Genomic DNA, 25,800 nt, shown 5'->3' on the forward strand with positions numbered 1-25,800 from the left:
AAACACTAGTTGTATGATAGCGATCGGTGGTAACATCAATCGATAAGTCGCTACCCCAACCCTCTACAGTATCTCATAAGGGTCAAAGTACCTCAGGGCCAACTTCTTGTTCCTCCTTTTAGCCACCATCCTTTGTATATAGGGATGAAGCTTCAAATATACCCTATCCCCCATCTCAAACTGGATGTCCTTTCTATACCCATCTGCTTGCTTCTTCATAATCTGCTGAGCCCTTAACAAGTGCCTTTTTTAATCCCTCTAGCACACTATCCCTCTCCACCAACTAATATTCTACTTAAGAAACTGGTGTGCCACTTTGCCCAAAATGCATCATGTGGGGTGGATCACTTCTGTACAACACTTTAAAAGGAGTCATTTGGGAAGCGAAATGATATGAAGTATTGTACCAGTACTCTGCCCATAACAACTACTTGGCTCACAACTAAGGTGCCTCTAAAGCGAAACATTACAGGTAAGTCCCCAAGCTCCTATTAACCACATCCATCTGCCCATCTGTATGAGGGTGGTAAGCGGTGCTCATGTTCCATATTGTTCCCTGCTGCCTAAACAACTCCCTCCAAAAGTGATTGAGAAACACCTAATTTTGATCGGATACTATAGAATCTATTATTCCATGCAGTCTAACAACCTCTCTTATGAATGTCACTGCAACTATTATTGCCGTGTAGGGATGTCTTAGGGGAATGAAATAAGCATACTTGCTTAATGTATCAACTACCACCATAATCACAATAAAACCCTCAGATTAAGGTAACCCGTCTATAAAGTCCATGGTGGCTTCCTCCCACACCCTATCTGGTAGAGCTAGGGGTTGAAGTAATCCCGTGGAGCCATAGTCATACTTGTTCTGCTGGCATACCTCACTTCTAGCCACCATATCCCCTTCCAATACAACTCTACTGCCAATCTTTGATATATCTCCTGCACACCAGAATGACCCCCAACAACACTCCCATGGAACTCCTGTAACAGGTGTGAAATATGGACCAAGGTCCATGGCAACACAAACCTTTCCTAATACAGTAGTCTATCCTCTCTAGAGAATATCCATGGTCGCTTTTCTCATCCCTCAGTAGATTTGCTTTAATCCTTCCCTGCTCCTCATCTTGCACAGTCTCATCTTTAATAGTCCTCCAATCTAACATCAGTGGTATCGACATGACAAACTCCTGGAGCTACCCCATGTATCTAGATAAGGCATCAGCTAATTTATTCTATAACTCTAGCCTATATTGAATCTCAAAGTTATAACCCAACAACTTTGGCAGCCACCTCTAATGCTTCTCGATCGCTATCCTCTGCTCCAACAAGTAGTTCAAGCTCCTCTGGTCCGTCCTGACAATAAAATGTCGACCCAACAAATAAGGTTACCGCTTTTGAATAGCTAGCACGATGGACATCATCTCCCTCTCATAGATTTACTTCAACCTAGTTCTAGCTATCAACACCTGGCTGAAGTAGGCAATGAGCCTGTGATTCTACATGAGCACTGCCCCCAATCCAAAACTCAATGCATTAGTCTCTACCACAAAAATTTGCCTAAAATTTAGTAGGGCTAGGACTGGTACCTTAGTCATGGCCTTATTCAATCTCTCAAAGGCCAGGATAGTTTCCACTCCCCACAAGAAGCTATCCTTCTTCAGCTGCTTTATCATTGGCTAGACTATGGTGTTGTATCCTCTCATAAATCTCCTGTAGTACCTAGTCAACCCTGGGAAACCCCTTAGCTCCCTCATATTCCTAGATAGAGGCCATTTTAACATTGCCTCAATCTTATCTTGGTCAGAGGCCACCCCATCTTGAGATACCATATGCCCCAAGTACTACACACTAGCCTATGCAAAAAAATATTTCTCAAGGTTGGCCCTCAGTTAATGCTCCTATAATACCTCTAAGACCACCCTAAATTGCTCCAAATGCTCCTCATCCGACCTGTTGTACACCAGGATGTCATCAAAGAACAATAGGACAAATTTCCTAAGGTATGTCGGCACACTCTATTTATGAGGGACTAAAATGTAGTGGGGGCATTGGTGAGGCCAAACGACATCACCAAGAACTCATAGTATCCCTCATGTTTTCTAAACGCCATCTTTGGTACGTCCTCCTCTCTCATCATGATCTGATGGTACTCAGAATTTAAGTCCATCTTTGTGAACACCACTGCTCTACATAGCTTATCCACCAACTCATCTATCACTAGAATAGGAAACTTGTCTGGCACAATCTCTTTATTCAGGGCCCAATAGTCCACACAAAATCTTCAACTTCCATCCTTCTTCTTGACCAATATAACTGGGCTAAAAAAATGGCTCAAGCTCGGCCTGATGATTCGTGCCTCCAACATCTCCCGAATCAGCTTCTCAATCTCATCCTTCTAGATTTCGGGGTAGTGGTAAGGCATATTAAAAGCAACTAGTAATATATGATTTACTGGCATATTACCTTTTTCATACTGAATGCAATTGGCCTACAGTGATGCTATTAGTATTATGTTCTGCATAGTTCCTACATGTAGCAGTATTTTCACAAGTTACAAGATTATCTATTATACATATTTCTTGTTAAATTAATGATTACATGTAGATCTTACATTCACCTGTTGATGAACATATTAATTATTTATTTTCTATACTTGACAATTGTCTTAGAACTGTATATTTTTATGGGCATTGTAACTCACCAAATTGTTATTTTAGTTATTCTACAAGGGCGGGCAATGATAAAGATGAACCCGGGTAGTGATAGGTTTAGTTTTTATTTTTATTTACTTTTGACCGTGTAAGAAAACTTTTGACTGAGGTCAATTGTCTGTTGATAGTTAAATTTTTTTTTTTGTTGTTGCTCTGTAGATGAAAAATTAGAAATGAAATTTTGGACTCTTGCTCTTATGATTGAAGGATTTCATGTCTTTTATGAATATTTTACAACTTGATGAATTATGAGTAGTAATGTAAAGTGATTTACAATTTTTCACTATTGCATCCCACATCAAATGTTTAGAGTGGGGTTAGCCTGGAGTGTGACAAGGCGCCTCAAATAACATCAAGGTACGTTATATAACAAGAAGATCACTCCCTTTTTAAGAGATCATAAGTCACTATCTCTCTATGATACACCGATATATTGTAATAATGAAATATAACATATCAAATATGTATAATTGCTTAACAAAAGTTTGATTCACAATTTACATGTTCAATTAAAAAAATTAAAAAATAACGGATATGCATCTCCAACACACCTATCATTAACAATACAATTTTAATTTTCAAAGCATATTACATAAATAACTAAAATTAAGCCATTTATTCTCTTTTATTTTAAAGTATATTACTTCAACAACAAAATAGGTACTTAAAAATAATTTTATTTTCTTTATTCTACTCTATTTTCTTACTATTATAACATTATTTTTGGGCAAAATAATCAATTTACACAACTTCTATTAAATAATTTATAATATATCGGCAAAATAGCGAACGTAGGTTCAAGGCCTTATGCGCCCAACATTTCTTGCTAGAAATGAGTAATAAATATTTTAACGATTCCCCAAGATCATCAAATTTTTAAGAGAGTCTGAGAGTTCCTCAACAGCTTCTAGGCGCCAACAAATTGGTTGATAAATTATTGCTTGAAGTTTGCAAAGGAAGTGATGCCTATATGAGGAAGATAAGAAAATCATGACACTCGTGCCTCCTTAAAGGTAATAAATGGAGAATGCTTTTTATAGAATTGATCATAAGAACAAGAGAAATCATCAAATCGAGCAAGTGAAGTGGTAAATGGGATCCAAATTTTTTGTTTATAAATACAATATTCACATCTTGACAATGTATTTACATAATCAGGATAAAGAAAGTTTTTTGTCGGTTGAGCCTCACGCTTTGTTGAACAACAAAAGAGAGACACAGTAACAACCCTCAAATTCATGTGACATCGTGTGGGCTCCGAAAATTCGGCCCCGGCCTCCCCTCCGCGCACTGATTTGTGCTTTTTTTTAGCGAGGAGAGTTTTAACGGACTACATTACAGGGTAAATTTTGGAAGGCAGATGGGTTTGTAGATAAGACACTACCCAGAGATTTCGCCCTCATTTGGTAAGGACTTTATGATCTGAGTTCTGGTTTCCTATAGGCTCAACCCCCTATAGTTAATTACCCCTCCCGATCACGAGAGAGAACTTTCGATTAAGGCTACTCGTCAATCAGATACGTAGAGATATGTGTTATCTGTCATATAGTAGCAGCAATGGACATTTGAAATGATTGGAGAATTTGATATTTAAAATAGAAATTTCACCATCTCGCACTTAAAGCAGATGTTGAGGGAATGGATGATGGGCCCGAGCAGGATCCCATGGTTCCGTCGTCCCGGGCCATCGTGGTCCCTGGTCTATTTAGTCAGAGGAGGTAGTCGACCCAACCTGATAGAAGGATCCTTGTCGGTAGCCATGGGTTGCTTCGTCCAAGGGGACCTTGTAGACCTGGATTGAATGTTTGTCTAAGGGGACAAATTTGAATCCACCTTAGCTAACAGAGGGCTTTGTGCCCTATCAATCATATCCTATTGATTCATATCTCAAGGATTTGATGCTAATAAGGAGCGTACTGGCTCTGGCCATAACTGATATTTCGTGGTGCCATTTGGCGGCAAAACCACTCGGTTCAGAGGGCCCCGGGTCGTCATAACCGTTTATCCTGCTGTGCCATTTGGCGGCAAAATTATCGTTTAGAGGACACGTACCACGTCCTTATTGGCAGAAGATTGTTTAAGAATGGATCCTAGTGATATTTTCGACTAGGCATTTCGCTCTTTGTGAGCTGAAGTAAATTTTAATTTGTCCACCTCGACAAACTGTTGCGGAGGGTGAATGGATTTTGCTTTGAGTGATTGATGGATAATTTCAATTTTAAATATTTGAGATTTTGAGATTTGTGGAGTTTGGATTTTGAATAGACTTTTGGAAGACATTTGAAAGTATTCGTAAACCCCTCCGATTGAGATAAGCATTCAACACGGCCATCATTGGGGTGTTTGGGGTCATTTTCCTTTATTGATTGAACCCTGTCAACTCGACCAAACTGTTGCTCAAGGATCGGGTTTCTCATAAGCTTTATGCCTTTATTTATGACTTTTCTTGATTATACGCCTTGAAGGCCTAATATGAATGTATTTAAAATAAATACACCGGTCCCCACAACCGTGTATTTATTTGAAGATTCGAGCCATGTTGACTCCTATTGATCCGCATAGAAGGATCGGGTTTGAACTTAAATTCACTTATTGACCCGCACAACATCCCTAGGCGTCACGTGTGTACCAATAACACGTTCGTCGGGGCTCATGCGAGTGGAGATTGCATTTACTCATTTAGTGTATCTATGTGTATATAATTTATGGTGCACATGCAGGGGTATTTTGAAAGTATTTGTAGACGCCTTCTATCTGCTTGTATGAGTGTTGCAGATCCGGTGGCGTTAAGGCCTTGATATTGATTCCCCCTTTCTCATTCACGGGGGAGATTCTTCTGGACTTTGAAGTTCGTTGCTTTGAAGAGAAATCCTTTTGAGATCGTCAGTGTAGTGGATTTGTTGTCTCTAATGTTCGTAGATATCAGAACTCTTTTTTTCCTGAGTATAGGACCAAGAAGGAATTTTAGAACATCGAGAAGTTTAGTTCTAATTTGTTTAAATATTTCTTCCATTCTGTCAAGAGGTGTCCTCTTTCGTACATCAAAACGCCCTTGTAACCGACGTACTTGGATATCTTAACCACCGTTGTCGTAGGTGATGTCTGTACTTGTGCCCACAGTGGTTCATTGTACTTACAATACACTGTTGTTATCCATAAGTATTCATTTGCAAGGATTCATACTTGTGTCCACAGTGATTCATTGTACTTGCAACACATTGTTGTTATCCACAAGTGTTTGTTTGCAGGGAATTGTTGTATCCACTACGACCTCCTGAAAATATTCGTAGGAGAATCATTATCCTTTCATCACATCCACCTTTTACCAATCTCAGGTGGGTTTGATTGTACTTGTTTGTAGGGGACAAATCTTCCACTATCAAATGCCAGTTTTGCCATCTCAATCTGCAAGCATCTGTAGGAATTGTCATAGGAGTTCGTTACATTCATCTTTCGTGTGCATCAAGATTTCATCTCCTACTTGCAACTTGTTGTTAGCTTAGACGACAATGCACTTAGACCTTGATTTGTTCATTCATCCAAAGCCTAGTTCTATGTATTCCATCGAACCCAAGTTCAAGGTTCTACTCATGCTTTAGTCTTGTGTGTTGTTCTTGAAAGTTCAAGTTCTTTATTGCTCATGTCAAATTTGGATCCAACTTGAGTTCAATTTGAGTTCCTTGCTCTCCACACCTTGTTCCAGTTTTGAGTTCGGAGTTTTCTAAAGTCTTTGCAAGTTCAATTACATGTTCAAATTGATTTTGATTTCAGCCCAAATTTGATTTAATTTATTTGGGTTTGAGCCTTGATTAATCATTTAGATTTTGTTCGTATTCAAGTCCTCAAGTCATATGTTCTTCACACTAGTCCTCTGTATTGTTGCCCAAATGAGATCTTTTTATTGTTCAGGCTTTGTGTTCTTCAGTGAAAATTTTGGCAGCACCCCGACATATCCCCAATTTGGGGGAAATGTAGGGAAGTTGGGCCATCCCACCACACTACTGGAGCTTGTATGGTATGTGTCCTTAGACAACGCGGCCGTATAAATTTTCTTCCCACCAGCAGTACCCGAATGCGTCGCACCGGGCTCCCTCCTACCGTGCTACAAGAGCGCGTATAGGTGATTCTCTGATCTGCCACAAACGCCGAGAATGCGATTTGGAACATCATACCTTTGTGTAGCAGTGTCAGTGGCGATGTTGAGGTCAAGGACCGTCCCCACCACGCTACAAGAGTGTGTATAGGTATAGGGCTTACCCGCCTCGTCGTACCTATCAAACTGGATTCTCCCCCACCGTGCTACAAGAGCGCGTATAGGGGATCCATCGGCGCGTAACGCTCCGAGAGCGGGGTTTAAGTTAGAAATTTATACCTATGGCCCGACGGACTAGAGGTGGAGGGCACGGAAACCGAGGCAGGAGGAGCAAGCATGCTTCTTATAATTAATCATTAATTATAGTTACATTTAATTAATTATGTATATTTATAACTAACTATAATTAATTAAAATAATTAATTATATTTAACTATTATTAATCAGAACTAATTAATATTAATTAACTTTAATTAATTAATATTAATTCTTTGTAATTAACAATAAAAAAGATTATAATTAATTAAGATTAACTTTAATTAAATTAATTATAATAAATTGACATTAATTATAATTATTTTAATTAAAATAAATTATAATTAATTATAATACATATAATTAATTAAAACAACTATAATTAAAATTAATTTTAATTGAAAACTAAATAACTCCTCCGTCCCTCTACCTCTCTGTTCGGCGAAGTTACGGGATTTGGCCAGATTTAGGCTAAATCACGCCAACGGTATTGGTGCGCGCATTAAATCCCGGTGATGGTTAAATCCCGGAATAAGGATTTACGGCTTAATCTCGTATTTACTAAATCCCTTGGTTCGGTAGATTTCGGGGATTTGGCCGAAGAAGAACGTGCAAAGGGAGAAAGTTACCTTCACTGGCAGCGAGCTCCTGTTGTTGTTTTCGATCTAAAATGTCATAACTTTCGGACCTTCACAGCGTGCGGAGCTCCCGTCCGCTTTCGATAAGAGTGTCTTGGTTCCGATCCAACAAGGAGGGAATGCCGCCGGTGGAGCACAGTCGAGCAGCGACGGAGCCGTGGGAGAGCGCAAAACGGAGCAATTTACTCTACAGCGAGCGAGCTCCCATCCCTGTTTTAGATCGGAATGTCGTAACTCCGATCCGACCGCAAGGGAAAGTCGTCGCAGGAGCTGGAGATGCAGCGAGAGAGAGCGAGAGATCGAGAGCGAGAGAGAGCTTTTTTTTTAGTAACCCGGTGGCTTCGTTCTCGCAGTCTTTTAATGATGCGAGGTCATGCGAATGGCGTGGAGAGAAACGACGGGTCATGCGAAGTATGGTGAGCACGATGATGTTCGTGGCCGGACAGGTACGTGCGATCCTCTCTTTTTTTTTTCATTTCAGGTCAACAAATGTGGTAGGTGTCTGGAGCGGGCCACGTTTGTTGCATGCTAATTGACCCTGTGGATCTCTGGATATTTGTTTTAGATGTCACACTAGGGATTTCACTTAGTGGATTTCCAAAAGTTTACTTGGATGTCACACTAAGAGCTTCATTTAGTGGATCTCCAAGAATTTGCTTGGATGTCACACTAAGATTTCTTTCTCTACTACTCTTTTAGATATGTCCATAGATGGTTGATGTATTGACTTTGGTCGAGTAGGGGTCCCCACGGTAGTGATATAGCATTTCGTATTTGGGTCCCTCGAGCATGGCTTTGTAGATGGACAATGGTAGATAATATCACCAGTATTCTTTCTCTTTTAACCACCACTATCACTTTGATTTATAGCCCTTCTATATATGCTCAACATTTTTTAATCATCTGGTTGTGTTTTGGTAAAATTTAAATATTTATTTGGGGATCTCGGCATGCGGCGCGATGTCAACCCAAATAAATATTTAAAACACCCCCAGTCCTTAGAGACATTTGTAGATGTCATCCAGGATACTCATTCTATAGCTTTGGTTTGAGTCCTAAGATCTTGATTTCTTCTGTCCTGTGCTTTGTGCTGTAGACTTGGTGAAGGGTTGTCTGATTTGTCTTTACTGACTTGTCAGAAATTTTGTATTCTTTCTGCCCTTTGCTTCTAGCTTTGGAGGGCTTAATGAAGGGGTAGATGCCGGTTACCTAAACCCTTTAGGTTTGTATTAGCTCAATGGCGAAAAGTCATCGGTCCAGAGCTTTGTGCATAGCGGACTTGTTGATGACAGAATCCACTTAGTTCAGCCTTGGGCTTTTCATGAACTTTGGGATAGTTTTCTTCGGTCTTCTGCTTTGTGCTTTGACGGACTTATTGAAAAAGAATTCCTTCGATCCTTGCTTTGTGCTTTGCAGATTTGTTGAAGGATTTGTAGGTTTTGAATTTTATTGATAGTACCAAACGTAGGTAGTATCTTGATCCTTAACCACGTGAGGAGACTTTAATCTGATCCACTTGAGTTCATCAGATCGGGAGAGCTCAGATTTGACAGCACTTCGTCCTCTGATTGCTGAGATGGGGGTTCCTCTACTACGGCCTTTCTTATGACTTGTTGAGTAGATGGAGCTACCAGCAATCCGGCCATATTTGGGCTTGCTGGATCCAACCTATTACACCCATTCAGGCTTCAGACTTGAGCTATGGGAATTGCGCTTCCCAATTCTTATTTTACTAAAGTTGACAGATTTGGAGTCATCCTTCATGATTGCAGATTCTGGAGTCTACGAACATTTGGTAGTTGCTTGAGACTCATCTTCCCATTGGAACCTTGATTCTCCAATCATTTTGGAGAACTTTACAGACTACGATCACTTGAACTGGTTGAGTCAAATTAGCCTTCGTACTTTCTTTAATCCCTACTGACGGGTTGACGAAGTGGGGGTTCCGCTACAACGGCCTTTCTTATGGCGTGTTGAGTAGACGGAGCTGTCAGCGATCCAGCCATATTTGGGCTTGTTGGATCTGACCTTTTACACCCATTCGAACCTTAAGCTTCAGGCTGTTGAAAGACTTCAAGCTTTTCCGGCTCAATTTGTAGGAGTGTGTAGTTACAAAAGTCTCTTTCTTAACTTTTGAGTCTTGGTTTGTTGGATAAGGTGTTGTCTCAATCTTTTGAGAGATCACCTGCATATATTTTGAAAAAGAAACATCTGTGTTCTTTAGCATAAAGTAACATTTGAATTGATAATTTTAAATATTTATTCGGGGATCTCGGCATGCAGCGCGATGTCGACCTGAATAAATATTTAAAATGCCACCTGTCTCGCAAGGACATTTTAAAGCAGAATAGATTTGGAATTTTGAAATTTTAAATATTTATTTGGGGATCTCGGCATGCAGCTCGATGTCGACCCGAATAAATATTTAAAATACCCTCTGTCTCACAGGGGATTTTGAGATGCATTCTAATAGAACAAGAGAATTTCAAAATATAAAATATATACGCTAATAAACATGTATAAAAATATAACGTATAAAGCATAACATTTCTTTAGAAAATTTTATGTGTAGTATTTCTTCAGGTAGCGGCCATTGATCGACGGCATGGGCCTCTGACCATTCAGATCGATGAGTTGATAGGCTCCCCCTTGAAATGCCTTCTCAATGATGAAAGGTCCTTCCCAGTTGGATATGAATTGACCACCAATTTTTCTATATGGGATGATTGGCCTTCTCTGTACTAGGACCAATTCCCCTTATTGAAATGATCGAGGACTCACCATTCGATCAAAAAATCCTTGCTCGGTAGATCTCTAGGTTCTGCTGAGCTTGCAACTTGAGTTCATCGAGTGCATCAAGCTCGTCCATTCTTAGGCGATCATTTTGTTCTTAGGTTAGCTCATTCTAGATTGCGACTCGAAGAGATGGGAGTTCAACTTCTAATGGTAGTACAGCTTCAACTCCGAACACTAGAGAGTAAGGAGTGGCTTTGGTTAGCGTTTTGTAGGTTGTACGATACGCCCACAACGCTTCTGCCATTCTCTTTTGTTTTTTGTGAGAATCTTCTTTAACAATTTCACCAGCGTTTTGTAGAAGGCTTCTGTCAGGCCATTTCTCTTGGATAGTATATAGACGAGTATCGTCAATCGATCTTATGCCGATCAACGAATTTTTAAATTTTTAAACTTATGAATGCAGTACTGTTGTATGAGATTATGCGGTGTGGTACACCGAATCTGTAAACAACATAGTGGGTGAAGAAGTTGATCACGTGCTCGGACGTAACTTCTTTGAAAGGAGCCGCTTCTGCCCACTTGGAGAAGTAATCCGTTGCTGCCAAGATGAAGCGGTGTCCTGTTGATGACGGCGGATCTATCGGTCCGATAACATCAGTACCCCAGCATTCAAATGGCCAGAATGCTATTGTAGGGTGCAGTGGATTTGGCGGTTGATGTATAACATCACCGTGAATCTGACACTCGTGGCACCTCTTAGTATGATTGATACATCCTTCACCATTGTCAGCCAGTAATAGCACATTCTTTTGATTTTGACTGCCATATTGGGACCTGATTGGTGCGCTCCACAGAGTCCTTCATGAACTTCTGCCACCACTTTATCAGCTTCTCGAGTCCCTAGGCATCTTAGCCACATTTGATCGAAAGCCAGCCAATATAATGTGTTGTTGACAAATGCATATCATAGCGCTCTCTTCCTGACTTGAGCAGCTAACGACTTGTCCGTTGGCAATCTACTTTCTTTAAAGTAGTCTATGAAAAGCTGCCTCCAGTCATCACTTCTTCAAAATCTAGACAATGCCACCATGACTTTGAAGCTTGACTTGCCTTACGTCTTTTCTTAGGAACTTACTGTTCTTCAAGTTGATCTTCAAGATCAACTGGTTGGGAAGGTTGAGGATCAACCGGGGTTGTATCCTGCTGGCTTGAACTTGGAATTCCCTCTGCCTGCGAGAATTGTAATAATGCTGGCTCTAAGATCCGACGATTGTGCACCATAATTATTATAGGCCATTAGTCATCCACATTCTCCGTTTCTTTAGCCAATTTGGCAAGACAATCAGCTTTGCCATTTTGCCCTCAGAGAGCTTGAATTTGTTTGACAACTGAAATTTGCTTCATAAGCTCAAGGACTCGCCGATGATAATAGGCCAACTCGAACTTAATGATTTTGTAAACTCCTAATACTTGATTTACAACAAGTTGAGAATCACCGAAAATTTGGAGGTTTCGGATTCGGACATCGATTGCAATATCCAGTCTTGCTATTATGGCTTCATATTCAGCCTCATTGTTAGTTCGAGATTCAGTCAAGCTGAATGAGAATCTCATTATGCCTCCCTCGGGTGCCACAAAAATGAGTCCAATTCCGGCTTGAACATTTTCAAGATTTGGAGGTCGAGCACGTTTGATTGACGATGCTCCATCAAAGTACATTTCCCATACTCGTAGCATCTCCTCTTCTTTGACATTCATGATCTGCTCGTCAGGTAAATCATCATTGAGCGGTGAATCCACGGGGATAGGGTGTGCAGCAAGAAAATTTGCCAACACCTGCCCTTTCACTGCCTTCTGTTGGACATATGTGATGTCAAATTGTAGGAGTATCACTTCCCACCTAGCTAAACGACCTGTCAATGCTGGCCTTATCATCAAAAACTCCAGCGGATCGATCTTTGATATCAAGGTGATTTTGTGAGATAGTATATAATGGCAGAGATTATGAACTGCAAAGATCAGGGCCAAGCAATGCTTCTCAATTGGAGAGTAGCAAATTTCTGCTCCTATCAACCTTCAGCTGATGTAGTATAACGCATTCTCTTTTCCTTCTTCAATATGCTGGGTCAATATCGCTCCGAGGGACTCTTCTAGTGCTGCCGTGTACAGTATAAGAGGCTTCCCCGGGATTGGCGCTGCGAGAATAGGAGGATTCAACAGAGATATTTTAATGCTGTCAAATGCTTCTTGGCACTCATTATCCCATTTGAAACGGACATCTTTCTTCATCAGCTTTGAAAATGGCTGGCACCTACCCGACAGATTCGATATAAATCGTCGAATGAAAGCCAGTTGACCTTATAAAGAATGGAGTTGTCGAAGGTTCTTTGGATGTGGCATCTCCATGATTGCCTTGATCTTGTTGGGTCGATCTCGATGCTTGATATCGAACAACGTACCCCAGGAATTTCACTGAGGATACCCCAAATGCACACTTAAGAGGGTTCATCTTCGGATCATATTTTCTGATTCTTTCGAACACTATTCTCAAGTCATCAATGTGGTCTTTTCGGTCTGTGCTCTTAATGACCAAGTCATCTACATAGCATTCGACCTTTTTATGAATCAAATCATCAAATATACGAGTCATCACCCGTTGATAAGTGGCACCAGCATTCTTCAGGCCAAAAAGCATGACTGTGTAGCAGAATATGCCTATAGGTGTTCTGAATTATGTATGTTTTTCATCTTCAGGCGCCATTTTTATTTGATTGTAACCTGACGATGCGTCCATGAAGAAGAACATATCGTAGTTGGATGTATTGTCAACTAGAAGCTCTGATACTCGGAGCGGAAAGTCATCTTTTGTGCATGCCTTGTTAAGGTCCCGAAAGTCGATGTAGATACGAATCTGACCATTCTTCTTCTTCACAGGGATAATATTGGCAATCCAGTCTGCATACTTTTCTTCTCAGATGAAGCCTGCTTCTATGAGCTTCTTCGTTTCTGCAATCACCTGCTCTTCAATCTCCAATCTCATTCTCCTTAGAGATTGCTTGATAAGTGCTGCATCAGGCTTGATGGCCAATCTGTGAACTGCTACATTAGGGGATAAGCCCGGCATCTCAGCATATGTCCAGGAAAAATAGTCCCTGAATTCACAGAGGAGCTTCTTCATTTCTTCTATTTGACCTTCTGGCAGAAGAGAGCTAATGAAGGTTGGGCGAGGGTCTTCCTAAGTTCCCAAGTTGACTTCTTTTAGCTCGTCCATAGTAGTGGACTGTCCACCATCTTCCAATTCTTCTGGTACAGGCTTGGCTTCCATGGGTTGATCATCATATGTATCAACTGCATACACCTCATCAGCGCCACCATCATCGGATTCAACTTCCATGCATATGATTGCACGATAAGTCTCTTTCCAGAGGAATTTTGGTTTGATGAATCTGATACCCTTATATGCATCTACATCCTTCCGTCGTAATGGACGTGGATTCCTTCCATACCAAAGGCCCAAGCTTGTACGAAGTTGTCATTTGGTATTAGGAATATTGATTTTCTTTCGTAACATTCTTTGAATACCTTTGGTATTAAACCTAGATAGCCTCGTAGGAAATAATTCTTCAGAATCGAGGAGCATACAACACCAATCATTATTCTCCTCTTCGCGTACTCCCGTGGAATACAATACATTTCCCGATGCAGTCCACTTCTTCAGATGAGGCAGATAAAGAGTGGAGAGTTCTTCAATCTTATGCATCTCACGTGAAATAATTTCCTTGAAGTGTTGTAGGGGGATACGCGTGACTACGAGTACGCTATCTGAGATTGACAGGCTGCTTATTCTTCTGGAGAATACCTCCTGCACTCTATTCATATAGATAGAGTCGTAATCATAATCATTGTTTGAAAATTCAACCTCCCTACTCCATTCGTCTATGGATTGGCATACTTTTCGAGATTTTGTAAGGATGATATCATCTTCATTTGTATCACTCCCTAGGTGAGGTACATATTTATTTTCTTTGGGAACGGTCGGTGCTTTAGGAAGAGTCGGTGTTGCCTTCTTTCTTCCTACACGCTTCTTCTCACCTTCACGTTCAGGTCGCTTTGTAGCATTTGAATTTGATACCCTAGCTTCAAGAGAACTCGAAGGCTTTTTCTTGTTTGGCATAAAGTACCTGGCATCTTCATATATTATTACTTCATGTACTGCAAAGGGTTGAATATCGCCAGAGATCCTAAATTCTTCTCCTTCATTCAGATATTTCATACACTGATGTAATGTTGAAGGGACAACGCCATATTCATGCAGCCAAGGGCGACCCAATAACGTCTTAAAAGAAGTGTCCGCATCAATGACATGGAACTTAGCTTCTGTATGGAGTTCCCCAAATACAAGAGGGAGCATAAATGATCCAAGGGTTTTCTGCCCTTTCTCGTTGAAGCCATGTACCATTAGTTTATCTTGGCCAAGATGTTCCATATCGAGGCACAATGATCTCAATGCTTTAAGGCTCATCTCATGAGATTTACAGAAGATCCGGGATCGATCAAAATCCGACTAATCATCATATCGTCGCTCTTTGCCGTAACATACAAAGGGAAATTGTGATCTGCCGTTCCAAGCATCATATCATCCTCGGAAAAAGTAATGATTGGTTCATTCCGAGCTTGCAAGACCTCCGTCAAGTTGCGTTCAGCAAAATACGCTTCATATCTTTCAGGGTCCTTAAGAGCCTTAATTAAAGTCTCTCGAAGGTCTTTAGACATTAGTAAGGCATCGTATATACTGAGTTGTGCTGGAATCTTTCTCAAGTGGGATAAGATATTATAATCTATCCCCTAGGGTGGAGTATTCTTTTTCTTGGGATTTTTAGGGATAATATCTTCATTAATAATTATCTCTTTTCCCTTATCTTTATTAGGAATCCCCTTTTTTGGTGGAGGTGGCAGTACCTTGCCACTTCTCAATTGCACTTGGGCCATCTCATCTGATTCAGACTTATTTTATGAAGCATTTTCCTCAGATTCAGCCATTACGGTGTCTAGGGATCCACTTGTAGATTCAGAATCGTCCCTCAGCTTCACCTACTCCATTTGTGATGCTATGCTTGGGTCTGAATCTTCATCATTTGGAAAACAAAGATCTTCTTCTGAACTATATGCCATTGATGACACCATTAGACAGAACAAAGGGGCAGCTTCTTTAGCGTACTTCTCCCTATCTGTTATCTTTGATGTCGTAAATATGACTCGGCATGTTTTCATAGGAAAGGATTCAGCCTCAGCTTTTTCCTTTTCATCTATTTTGAGCTCTTTCATGAAATCACCGAGCTTGATAGGCCTCCTAGTGGCCAGGTAATATTCACCCAGAGTATCAATGGCCTTTTGAGTTGTAGTCTTCTTTGCCATAGGCTTCTTCAATTTTGCTTTCTTCTTAGAAGCCTTTGATTTTGCTTTGCCAGGCTTTGATGAGCTAGCTTGACCAGGTTGCTGTTTAGAGGTGGATGCTTGTGACACAGGCAATCATTTTAGATTCAGTACTGGCTCAGTAGGAGACTTCCACTTGACACTAGAAACTCCTTCTAGTTGTTTCAGCATTTTTGTTGTCTTCTTGGAGACTACGATTGCCCATTGTTCTTTTTGAACAAGTTCTTTTGTTTTTGTTTCTTTAGGAGGGAGTACGGAAGAGGACGTGACTACCCGGGTGGATTCCTTTCTGGGACGAACTAACACATTATCTGATAATGTTAATTCTCCCCTCTTGTACATCTTTTTCAACCAATCTTTGAAGACATAACAATCTTCAATTGGATGGCTAACTACCCGATGATATGGGCAGTAGTTTGGGTCGCCACTGTGTTTGGATTCTTCAGGTCTTTTGCATTCTGTCAACTCCAGACTGTTCTTGAGTGCTTGTCGGAACAGTTTAGCGACACTCCCTCTTGAACGAATATTCTTTATTTATTTTCTCCTTGAGGGAGGGGAAAGTTCTATCACCAGTTCTAATTAGATGCCTCTATTACTCTCCTCCACCAGGAAAGGCTTGAGGTTAATCATTTCCTCCAAGAACTAGTTTTAGCTGAGGATTTGGATTGTAAGCCTGTTTGATTTTTCTTCATACTGCATAGGCTGCTTTCCTTTATCCACATTGTATACTGTCTTTTTACCTTTATCAGGTCTAAGACGGAATGCGGAGTAAACATCATTTCTCCTAGCATCAGGCATCTTAGCCTTTTTGGGTCTGTCAGAGAGACTTTCAGATTTTGACAAGTTTAACTTTTCAAACTTTGCCATATATCCAACAGATCTTGGAAGGTCGTGATTGAAGTCATGCATAAAAAGGGTTGCATTTTGTCATCAATGTTTCTCATCAGTAGTTGAACTGCATGTTCTTCCTCCAGTTGCTGCTCGCACTTCAAGCTGAGATTGCGCCAGCGTGTTATGTATTTTGTTACTGACTCATCCTTCCTCCTTTTATTTAGGGCTAGGTCAGTGATAGTAGTCTTCTCCATTACACTGGCAAATCTTTTTATGAACAAGGTCTCCAACTCCGCGAAGGTCTTTAAAGAATCATTCGGCAGCTCGACGTACCATTCGAAAGCAGTTCCACTCAAGCTGCTGACGAATTGATGAAATAATAAAGCATCATTGCCTCCCGTATTCCCACAGGTAGCTTTAAATTGTGCCAGGTGCTATTTGGGATTTTTATTGCCATCAAAGATATTGAACTTGGGCACAGAATATCCCTTTGGGTATGACACCTGATCGTACTCTGCTGGATATTGACGACCTTTCATACCAACTTTTCTGCCTGTTCACCAGCTATAATGGCTTTATTTTTTTCACTGATTAAGCCTTCTAACTGCGCAACAGTTACAGGTTCAGAGATATCTGCCACATTTTCCAGCGTATGCTGGCGGGTTAGATCATCATTCTTATCACCACCTTCAGGTACGCCTTTCACTCCTGAGGCTTGCGCCACTTGGAGATTTTGAGGATTTGCTGGAACATTATCCATAGCTTGATTGATAGGCTGAGCCGGTGTAGGACCCACAGAAGCGGTCTTCTGCAACATCTCCATCATCGCCGTCATCTGAGTCATCATCTCAGTCATTTTGTCATTTATCTGAGAGATCTCTCTATCTTTCTTTCGCATATGTCGCCTCATCTGATTTCACATTTCGGCAAGCGTAATGTCTTCACCAGCAAAGGGATTTTCTCCAATTTCTTCCTCTTCTTCTTCTTCTGAAGAGCGAGCACTTCGGCTGGCAATAGATCGAGCCCTGTGGTGATGACGATAAACATGCGTACGGGACTGTGGTTACTAGTCATCTTCATCACCATCATCATCTTCAACACCGACGTGGCTGACCATATGAACCACCTCGATCTCCATAGTGTCTTCATCATCATATTCTTCATCATCTTTTTCTTCTTGTACCCGAATTTCTGAGCGGCATCGCCACTAAATTTCAGGTTCTTGCCTTGGAATGATTATTTCTTCGATCTGCGAACTACGATCGAAATGAACTTCTTCCTTGGCTACAGTAGGTGAATGACGGGATCCCCTAGAGGATTCTCCAGGATGTCGACCGTCATTATTATTGTCATTGTTATTGAAATTCTTTTGGACCCATCTCAAACGAGTTCTATTAGCAGGGGCGGATCTCCTGGAGACAGCTCCGGATGTTGCGCCTAAACTAGCTTTTCTTTCAATCATCTTTTCTTTTCAAGGCTTCGGCCTCCAAACTTGCTTGCCTTTCCAATGGGACCTTTCGACGACGGATTCTCGAATATATGGTTCAGGTGTCACACCCCGATGTTCACAGTGCGGATCTTGGCATTGGTAATTTCTTCGTTCGGTTATCGTGACAGATGAAAGCCTCTCCCTTGGATGAGTTCTTCGGGCCTCAACAATCAATGGCCCATGGAAATTTTTCTTCATTAGGCCCTTCTCTTTGACTGTCTTTAGTACTCGGTGCACTCGGGCAGACAGGCGTTCAGGCTCTCTTATCTTTTAAGGGGTTGGAGGTTCAGGTCAATGCTCCCATAAGGATTGCTTGAGCTCACCATAAGAGCTGTTTCTTTTTACCAACTTCAGGTTGGAGAACTTATTTTGAGTGGGAATATTGATTTCTGGTTCTTATGTTGGCAAGTTGGAGGGATGGACTGGTACAGGCAACTGTAGAGCTCGTAATTCTGCATTTCTTTTCCTCCTTTGCCTTCTATTGAGATTTCCTCAAGATGAGGAAGCTTCAGTGTCGTATCTCCCAGGTGCGACAGGCTCTCTGGGCAAAATAGTGGTGTTGGCAGTCACCATATAAATTTTTCTTCCATCAACAACCCTTTTTGCAGTAAGGACCTCAGATTGGGACAGCCTTTCGAAGACATAAACTCTTCCTTGAGTAGCAGTCCTTGCAAAACAGGACCTTCCAGAAGGTTCTTCAGAGTTTACGCCGTACACAGGGACGGCTACAGCCCTTGCCGTAACTGCTGAGAATTCGAGCCCACCAAAGTGGATGGTGGCTCCAGTATTTCCAGTCTCTATGACAGCATTCGCCGGTTGTATCCTGGCTCCTCATCCCAGTTGGACGATCATCGGGGTGTCCTGCATTTCCATTCTGCACAAATGAAAGGCAGGGGTTAATGATCAAAATTGATACATCACCCCACACTTTCATAAAATAGAAATAACGCAGAACAAATGATAGAACTAGCAGAGTTAGAATGGAATTAAAACCCTGCTGATTGAATTTCCAACAAATCTTATTTAAAAGATTAATTTTAAGGAAATTTGAAATTTTAGTCCATAAGGATTTGCTTGCTACTGTAGCCCATGAATGATTAGCCAGAGATAGAAAGAGAAACCATTCCTCAGTGGAGTCGCCAGAAATCTGTGGGCTCCAAAAATTCGGCCCCGGCCCCCCCACCGCGCACTGATTTGTGCTTTTTTTTAGCGAGGGGAGTTTTAACAGACTAAGTTCCAGGGTAAATTTTGGAAGGCAGATGGGTTTGTAGATAAGACACTATCCAGAGATTTCGCCCTCATTTGGTAAGAACTTTATGATCTGAGTTCTGGTTTCCTATAGACACAAGCCCCTATAGTTAATTACCCCTCCCGATCACGAGAGAGAACTTTCGATTAAGGCTAGCCATCAATCAGATACATAGAGATACGTGTTATCTGGCATATAGTAGCAGCAATGGACATTTGAAATGATTGGAGAATTTGATATTTAAAATAGAAATTGTACCATCTCGCACTTAAAGCGGATGGTCGGGGAAAGGATGATGGGCCCGATTAGGATCCCATGGTTCTGTCGTCCCGGGCTATCGTGGTCCCTGGTCTACTTAGTCAGAGGAGGTAGTCGACCCAACCTGACAGAATGATCCTTGTCGGCAGCCATGGGTTGCTTCGTCCAAGGGGACCTTGTAGAACTAGGTTGAATGTTTGTCTAAGGGAACAAATTTGAATCCACCTTAGCTAATAGAGGGCTTTGTGCCCTATCGATCATATCCTATTGATTCATATCTCAATGATTTAATGTCATAAGGAGCGTATTGGCTCTGGCCATAATCAAAATTTCGTGGTGCCATTTGGCGGCAAAACCACTCGGTTCAGAGGGCCCCGGGTCGTCATAACCGTTTATCCTGCGGTGCCATTTGGCTGCAAAACTGCCGGTTAGAGGACACATACCACGTCCTTATTGGCAGGAAATTGTTTGAGAATGGATCCTAGTCATATTTTCGATTAGGCATTTCGCTCTTTGTGAGCTAAAGTAAATTTTAATTTTTCCACCTCGACAAACTGTTACGGAGGGTAAATGGATTTTGCTTTAAGTTATTGATGGATAATTTCAATTTTAAATATTTGAGATTTTGAGATTTGTGGAGTTTGAATTTTAAATGGACTTTTGGAAGACATTTGAAAGTATTCGTGAACCACTCCAGTTGAGATTAGCAGTCAACACGGCCATCATTGGGGTGTTTGGGGTCATTTTTCTTTATTGATTGAACCCTGTCAACTCGACCAAGCTGTTGCTCGAGGATCGGGTTTCTCGTAGGCTTTATGCCTTTGTTTATGACTTTTCTTTATTATAGACCTTGAAAGCCTAATATGAATATATTTAAAACAAATACACCGGTCCCTACAACCGTAAATTTATTTGAAGCTTCGAGCCCTGTCGACTCCTATTGATCGGGTTCGAACTTGAATTCACTTATTGATCCGCGCAGCATCCCTATGCGTCACGTGTGTACCAATAACACACTCGTCGGGGCCCATGCGGGTGGAGATTGCATTTACTCCTTTAGTGTACCTATGTGTATGCAATTTATGGTGCACGTGCAGGGGTATTTTGAAAGTATTTGTAGACGCCTTTTGTGTGCTTGTATGAGTGTTGCAGATCTGGTGGTGTTGAGGCCTTGATATTGACTCCCCCTTTCTCATTCACCGGGGAGATTCTTCTGGAATTTGAAGTCTGTTGCTTTGAAGATAACTCCTTTTGAGGTCGTCGGTGTAGTGGACTTGTTGTCTCTGATGTTCGTAGATATCAGAACTATTTTCTTCCTGAGTATAGGATCAAGAAGGAATTTTACAACATCGGGAAGTTTAGTTCTAATTTGTTATCCACAAGTATTCATTTGCTGGGATCCATACTTGTGTCCACAGCGGTTCATTGTACTTACAATGCATTGTTATTATCCACAAGTGTTCGTTTGCAGGGAATAGTTGTATCCACTACGACCTCCTGAAAATATTCGTAGGAGAATCATTGTCCTTGCATCACATCCACCTTTCACCAATCTCAGGTGGGTTTGATTGTACTTGTTTGTAGGGGACGAATCTTCCACTATCAAATGCCAGTTTTGCCATCTCAATCTGCAGGCATTTGTAGGAATTGTCGTAGGAGTTCGTTGCATTCATCTTTCGTGTGCATCGAGATTTCATCTCCTACTTGCAACTTGTTGTTAGCTTGGACGACTGTGCACTTAGACCTTGATTTGTTCATTCATCCAAAGCCCAGTTCTATGTATTCCATCGAACCCAAGTTCAAGGTTCAACTCATGCTTGAGTCTTGTGTGTTGTTCTTGAAAGTTCAAGTTCTTTATTGCTCATGTCAAATTTGGATCCAACTTGAGTTTAATTTGAGTTCCTTGCTCTCCACACCTTGTTCCAGTTTTGAGTTCGGAGTCTTCTAAAGTCTTTGCAAGTTCAATTACATGTTCAAATCGATTTTGATTTCAACCCCAATTTGATTTTATTTATTTGGGTTTGAGCCTTGATTAATCATTTAGATTTTGTTCGTATTCAAGTCCGAAAGTCATCTGTTCTTCACACAAGTCCTCTATATTATTGCCCAAATGAGATCTTCTTATTGTTCAGGCTTTATGTACTTCAGTGAAAATTTCGGCATCACCCCGGCATATCCCCTGTTTGGGGGAAATGTAGGGAAGCTGGGCCTTCCCACCACGCTACTCGAGCATGTATGGTAGGTGTCCTTAGACACCGCGGCCGTATAAATTTTCTTCCCACCACGCTACAAAAGCGTGTATGGGGCCTTCAGCAGTACCCGTACCAGAACACCAGTGGCTCTCCCCACCATGCTACAAGAGCGTGTATAGGCTTACCCTTCTCACCATATGCGTCGCACCGGGCTCCGTCCTACCGTGCTACAAGAGCGCGTATAGGTGGTTCTCCGGTCCGCCGCTAACGCCGAGAATGGGATTTGGAACATTATACCTTTACGTAGCAGTGTCGGCGGCGATGTCGAGGTCGAGGACCGTCCCTACCGCGCTATTGGAGAGTGTATAGGGCTTACCCGCCTCGTCGTACCTGTCGCACCGGATTCTCCCCCATCGTGCTACAAGAGCGCGTATAAGGGATCCACCAGGCAGGATTTAAGTTAGAAATTTATACCTTACGGCCCGGCGGACTAGCGGTGGAGGGAACGGAAACCGAGTCAGGAGGAGCAAGCATACTTCTTATAATTAATCATTAATTATAGTTACATTTAATTAATTAAGTTTATTTATAGCTAACTATAATTAAATAAATTAATTAATTATAATTATTATAATTAATTAAAATAATTAATTATATTTAACTTTTATTAATCAGAACTAATTAATATTAATTAATTAATAATAATTAATTGTAATTAACAATAAAAAAGATTATAATTAATTAAGATTAACTTTAATTAAATTAATTATAATAAATTGACATTAATTATAATTATTTTAATTAAAATAAATTATAATTAATTATAATACATATAATTAATTATAATACATATAATTAATTAAAACAACTATAATTAAAAAAAAAACAACTATAATTAAAATTAATTTTAATTGAAAACTAAATAACTCCTCCCTCCCTCTACCTCTCTGTTCGGCGAAGTTACGGGATTTGGCCGGATTTAGGCTAAATCCAGCCAACGGTTTTGGTGCGCGCGTTAAATCCCGGAGATGGTTAAATCCCAGATTAAGGATTTACGGCTTAATCCCGTATTTACTAAATCCCTTGGTTCGGCAGATTTCAGGGATTTGGCCAAAAAAGAACGCAACGAGCTCCTGTTGTTGTTTCCGATCTAAAATGTCGTAACTTCCGGACTTTCACAGCGTGCGGAGCTCCCGTCCGGTTCCGATCAAAGTGTCTTGGTTCTGATCCGACAAGGAGGGAACGCCGCTGGTGGAGCACAGTCGAGCAGCGACAGAGCCGTGGGAGAGCGCGAAACGGAGAAAGTTACTCTACAGCGAGCGTGCTCCCGTGCCTGCTCCCGATCGGAATGTTGTAACTCCGATCTGACCGCAAGTGAAAGTCATCGCAGGAGCCGGAGATGGTGCGAGAGAGGGCGAGAGATCGAGAGCGAGAGAGCTTCTTTTTTTTTTTTTAGTAACCCGATGGCTTCGTTCTCGCAGTCTTTTAACGACGCGAGGTCATGCAAATGGCGTGGAGAGAAACGACGGGTAGTGTGAAGTATGGCGAGCACGATGACGTTCGTGGCCGGACAGGTACGTGCGATCCTCTCTCTTTTTTTTTATTTCATTTCAAATCATCACATCGACACCTAATGACCATGATGTAATTCTCATTCACAAGGTGAAGGAGGAAGAGGAGTGGCTAGTTCCATTCCTAAATATGTTATGGATCATCTTTGTCAAACAATCATTCATATGTTGTCTTCATGCTATGCAAAGACCTCCTACAATCAATGAGAAGATACATATTCTAGTTCTAATTTTTGACACAAGCCATGCTTACTACACTAAAGAGGATGTTGGATCTAAATTTGTCCATGAAACATAAGCAAGATGTTATGAGATAAATAATTCATAACCATGTTATAGAAGAATGAGAAAGAAGCTATCTTAGAAAGTCTCTTATAGAACTACTGTATTAGAAAATGATAAAACTTCTTTGAACTACGAAGGACAAGTCAAACCGAGTTAAGGCAACAGTGAAAGAATAAGCGATTTTCTGTATGAGATATTTCTTTAGATTTTATGATTTCGTATGCTTGAAGTCGACTACCAACCAACTATTTATAAGCAAAGATCAAGGTTGATGCTAGAGAGCCAACTTCTTAATTCAACTCTTGGAAATTTCTGAGGTGGATTTTGTGTAATTTGTTGTGTAGAAAGCAAGTAATGCGGGAAATTAGAGGAAACTTCAAGCAAATATACAAGTTGTAGTTTGTGGATGAATCACCTTTGCTAGTTCTCTAATTTAAAACTCTAGGCGTGAACACTAAATTAGTGCTTCAAGAGACTAGGAAGGTATGTGATTTCATGAATCTTTCGGCTAAGTTCAACAGCTGAGTATTGAGGATTGAATTAGGGTTTCAAGCCGATTTGCAGTTGATAATAAGGGAATTCCATATTGTAGGTATAATAAGGGAATTCCATATTGTAGGTATTTCAAGCTAATTTGCAGTCAATTGCATTTATAACTTGATAATGGTTTGCAAAATAATTTGATCAATCTGAACCACCAAAAAAAACTCATAAATTCAGTATTGGCAGTTACCTCTGCAGCAGCAGCCAAATCACATACTTCCTGCAAGGAAGAGCCGGAAAATAGCATTCTATCAACCACTGCAGGTTTTCCAACAGTCAGTGTTCCTGTCTTATCAAATACAATAGTTTTCACCTGTTAAAAAAAAAAACATGGAGAGATGCCCTTTAAATCGAAGGTCTATCACCCTCCTTTGTCCTAGACTTTTTGATATTTACTAAATGATAAATACTTACCTTGTGTGCTTTCTCCAGAGCACTTCCACCCTTTATCAGGACACCTTGAGAGGCTCCTTTGCCAGTGGCAACCATCACAGCAGTTGGAGTTGCCAGACCGAGAGCACATGGACAAGCAACCACAAGGACTGAAATTCCAAACTGGAGTGCCAATTCAAACTCATCCATGCCACTTGGAATCCAAGTCCTTGGATAAAGATGAGCTGCTCCAGGAATGAACCAGCCAAGCCAAGCAAGCAATGCCACCACAACAACCTGAAGAGAATTTTTGTTTAAAGATAGATTGCCATCTGCATCTTCCATTTTCAATGATAATGTATAATACAGTCGAAGCTTAAAAAATAAAAATAAATAAATAAAAGATAACATTATATGGAGCATCTTGCAGTGGCATGCAAGAAGCATTATCCAATCTCAAGGTGAAGTTTATGTAGGGTTTTGAGGATGCAAATAGAATTTCTATTAACTAAGTTCCAAATAAAGAACTAAAAGGTAAATTGAGATGCAGCACATTTTGATCTATTGGTTGAGAGCTTTAACTACCAACCAAGAGGCCTTAGGTTCGAGTCTTGTGTACGTGATGTGTGTAGGAATTTGCCTTAATTGGCCTAAATGTGTAAAAAAAAGGTAAATTGAGTTGAGACCCGATAAATAATATTTCACCAATTAGTCATTGAACCAAATCAAATTTGATTGAGTTTCTGAATCATATCCCTATGCAAAATAATTAGCTTCTCATTAGATCTAGGGTGGGAATGTTGCTTAAGCAAAAACTTAATTAAAACAAAGAACATCATTTCTTCACCTACATTATAAACAATAATTAAAAAACCCATGAACCAGCAGTTATTTTGGGGCTGTTTGGCAACAAATGGGACTTAACTCAAGTGAGATTTAGTACATCCGGTAAATCCAAATTACTAAATCCTATGGGTGTTTAAATCCTAAAAATTGTTTAGCAAAATGGATTTTAAATCCTAATAAATCTTGTAAAACTGTTTGGCAATACAACTCAAGATTTAAAGTGATTAGTTCATTAAAAACTCAAATTTAATGTGTTTTAAATTTAATATGCATTTAAAATACAAGTTAATTATTA

General features: G+C 40.6%; 1 protein-coding gene across 1 annotated transcript in view; it reads right to left on the bottom strand.

The window, feature by feature from the left end:
* Positions 1-25,800, bottom strand: part of LOC110096919 (copper-transporting ATPase HMA4) — a 47,334-nt gene that overhangs the window by 11,019 nt on the left and 10,515 nt on the right. Inside the window, exons 6-7 of the mRNA XM_020823070.2 lie at positions 24,702-24,956; positions 24,478-24,600 (exon numbers count right to left, since the gene is read on the bottom strand). Coding sequence (XP_020678729.1) covers positions 24,478-24,600; positions 24,702-24,956 — 378 coding nt within the window. The remainder of the gene's footprint in view (positions 1-24,477; positions 24,601-24,701; positions 24,957-25,800) is intronic.

This window comes from Dendrobium catenatum, unplaced genomic scaffold (genome assembly GCF_001605985.2).
Source record: "Dendrobium catenatum unplaced genomic scaffold, ASM160598v2 fragScaff_scaffold_153, whole genome shotgun sequence".
Classification (NCBI taxonomy): Eukaryota; Viridiplantae; Streptophyta; class Magnoliopsida; order Asparagales; family Orchidaceae; genus Dendrobium; species Dendrobium catenatum.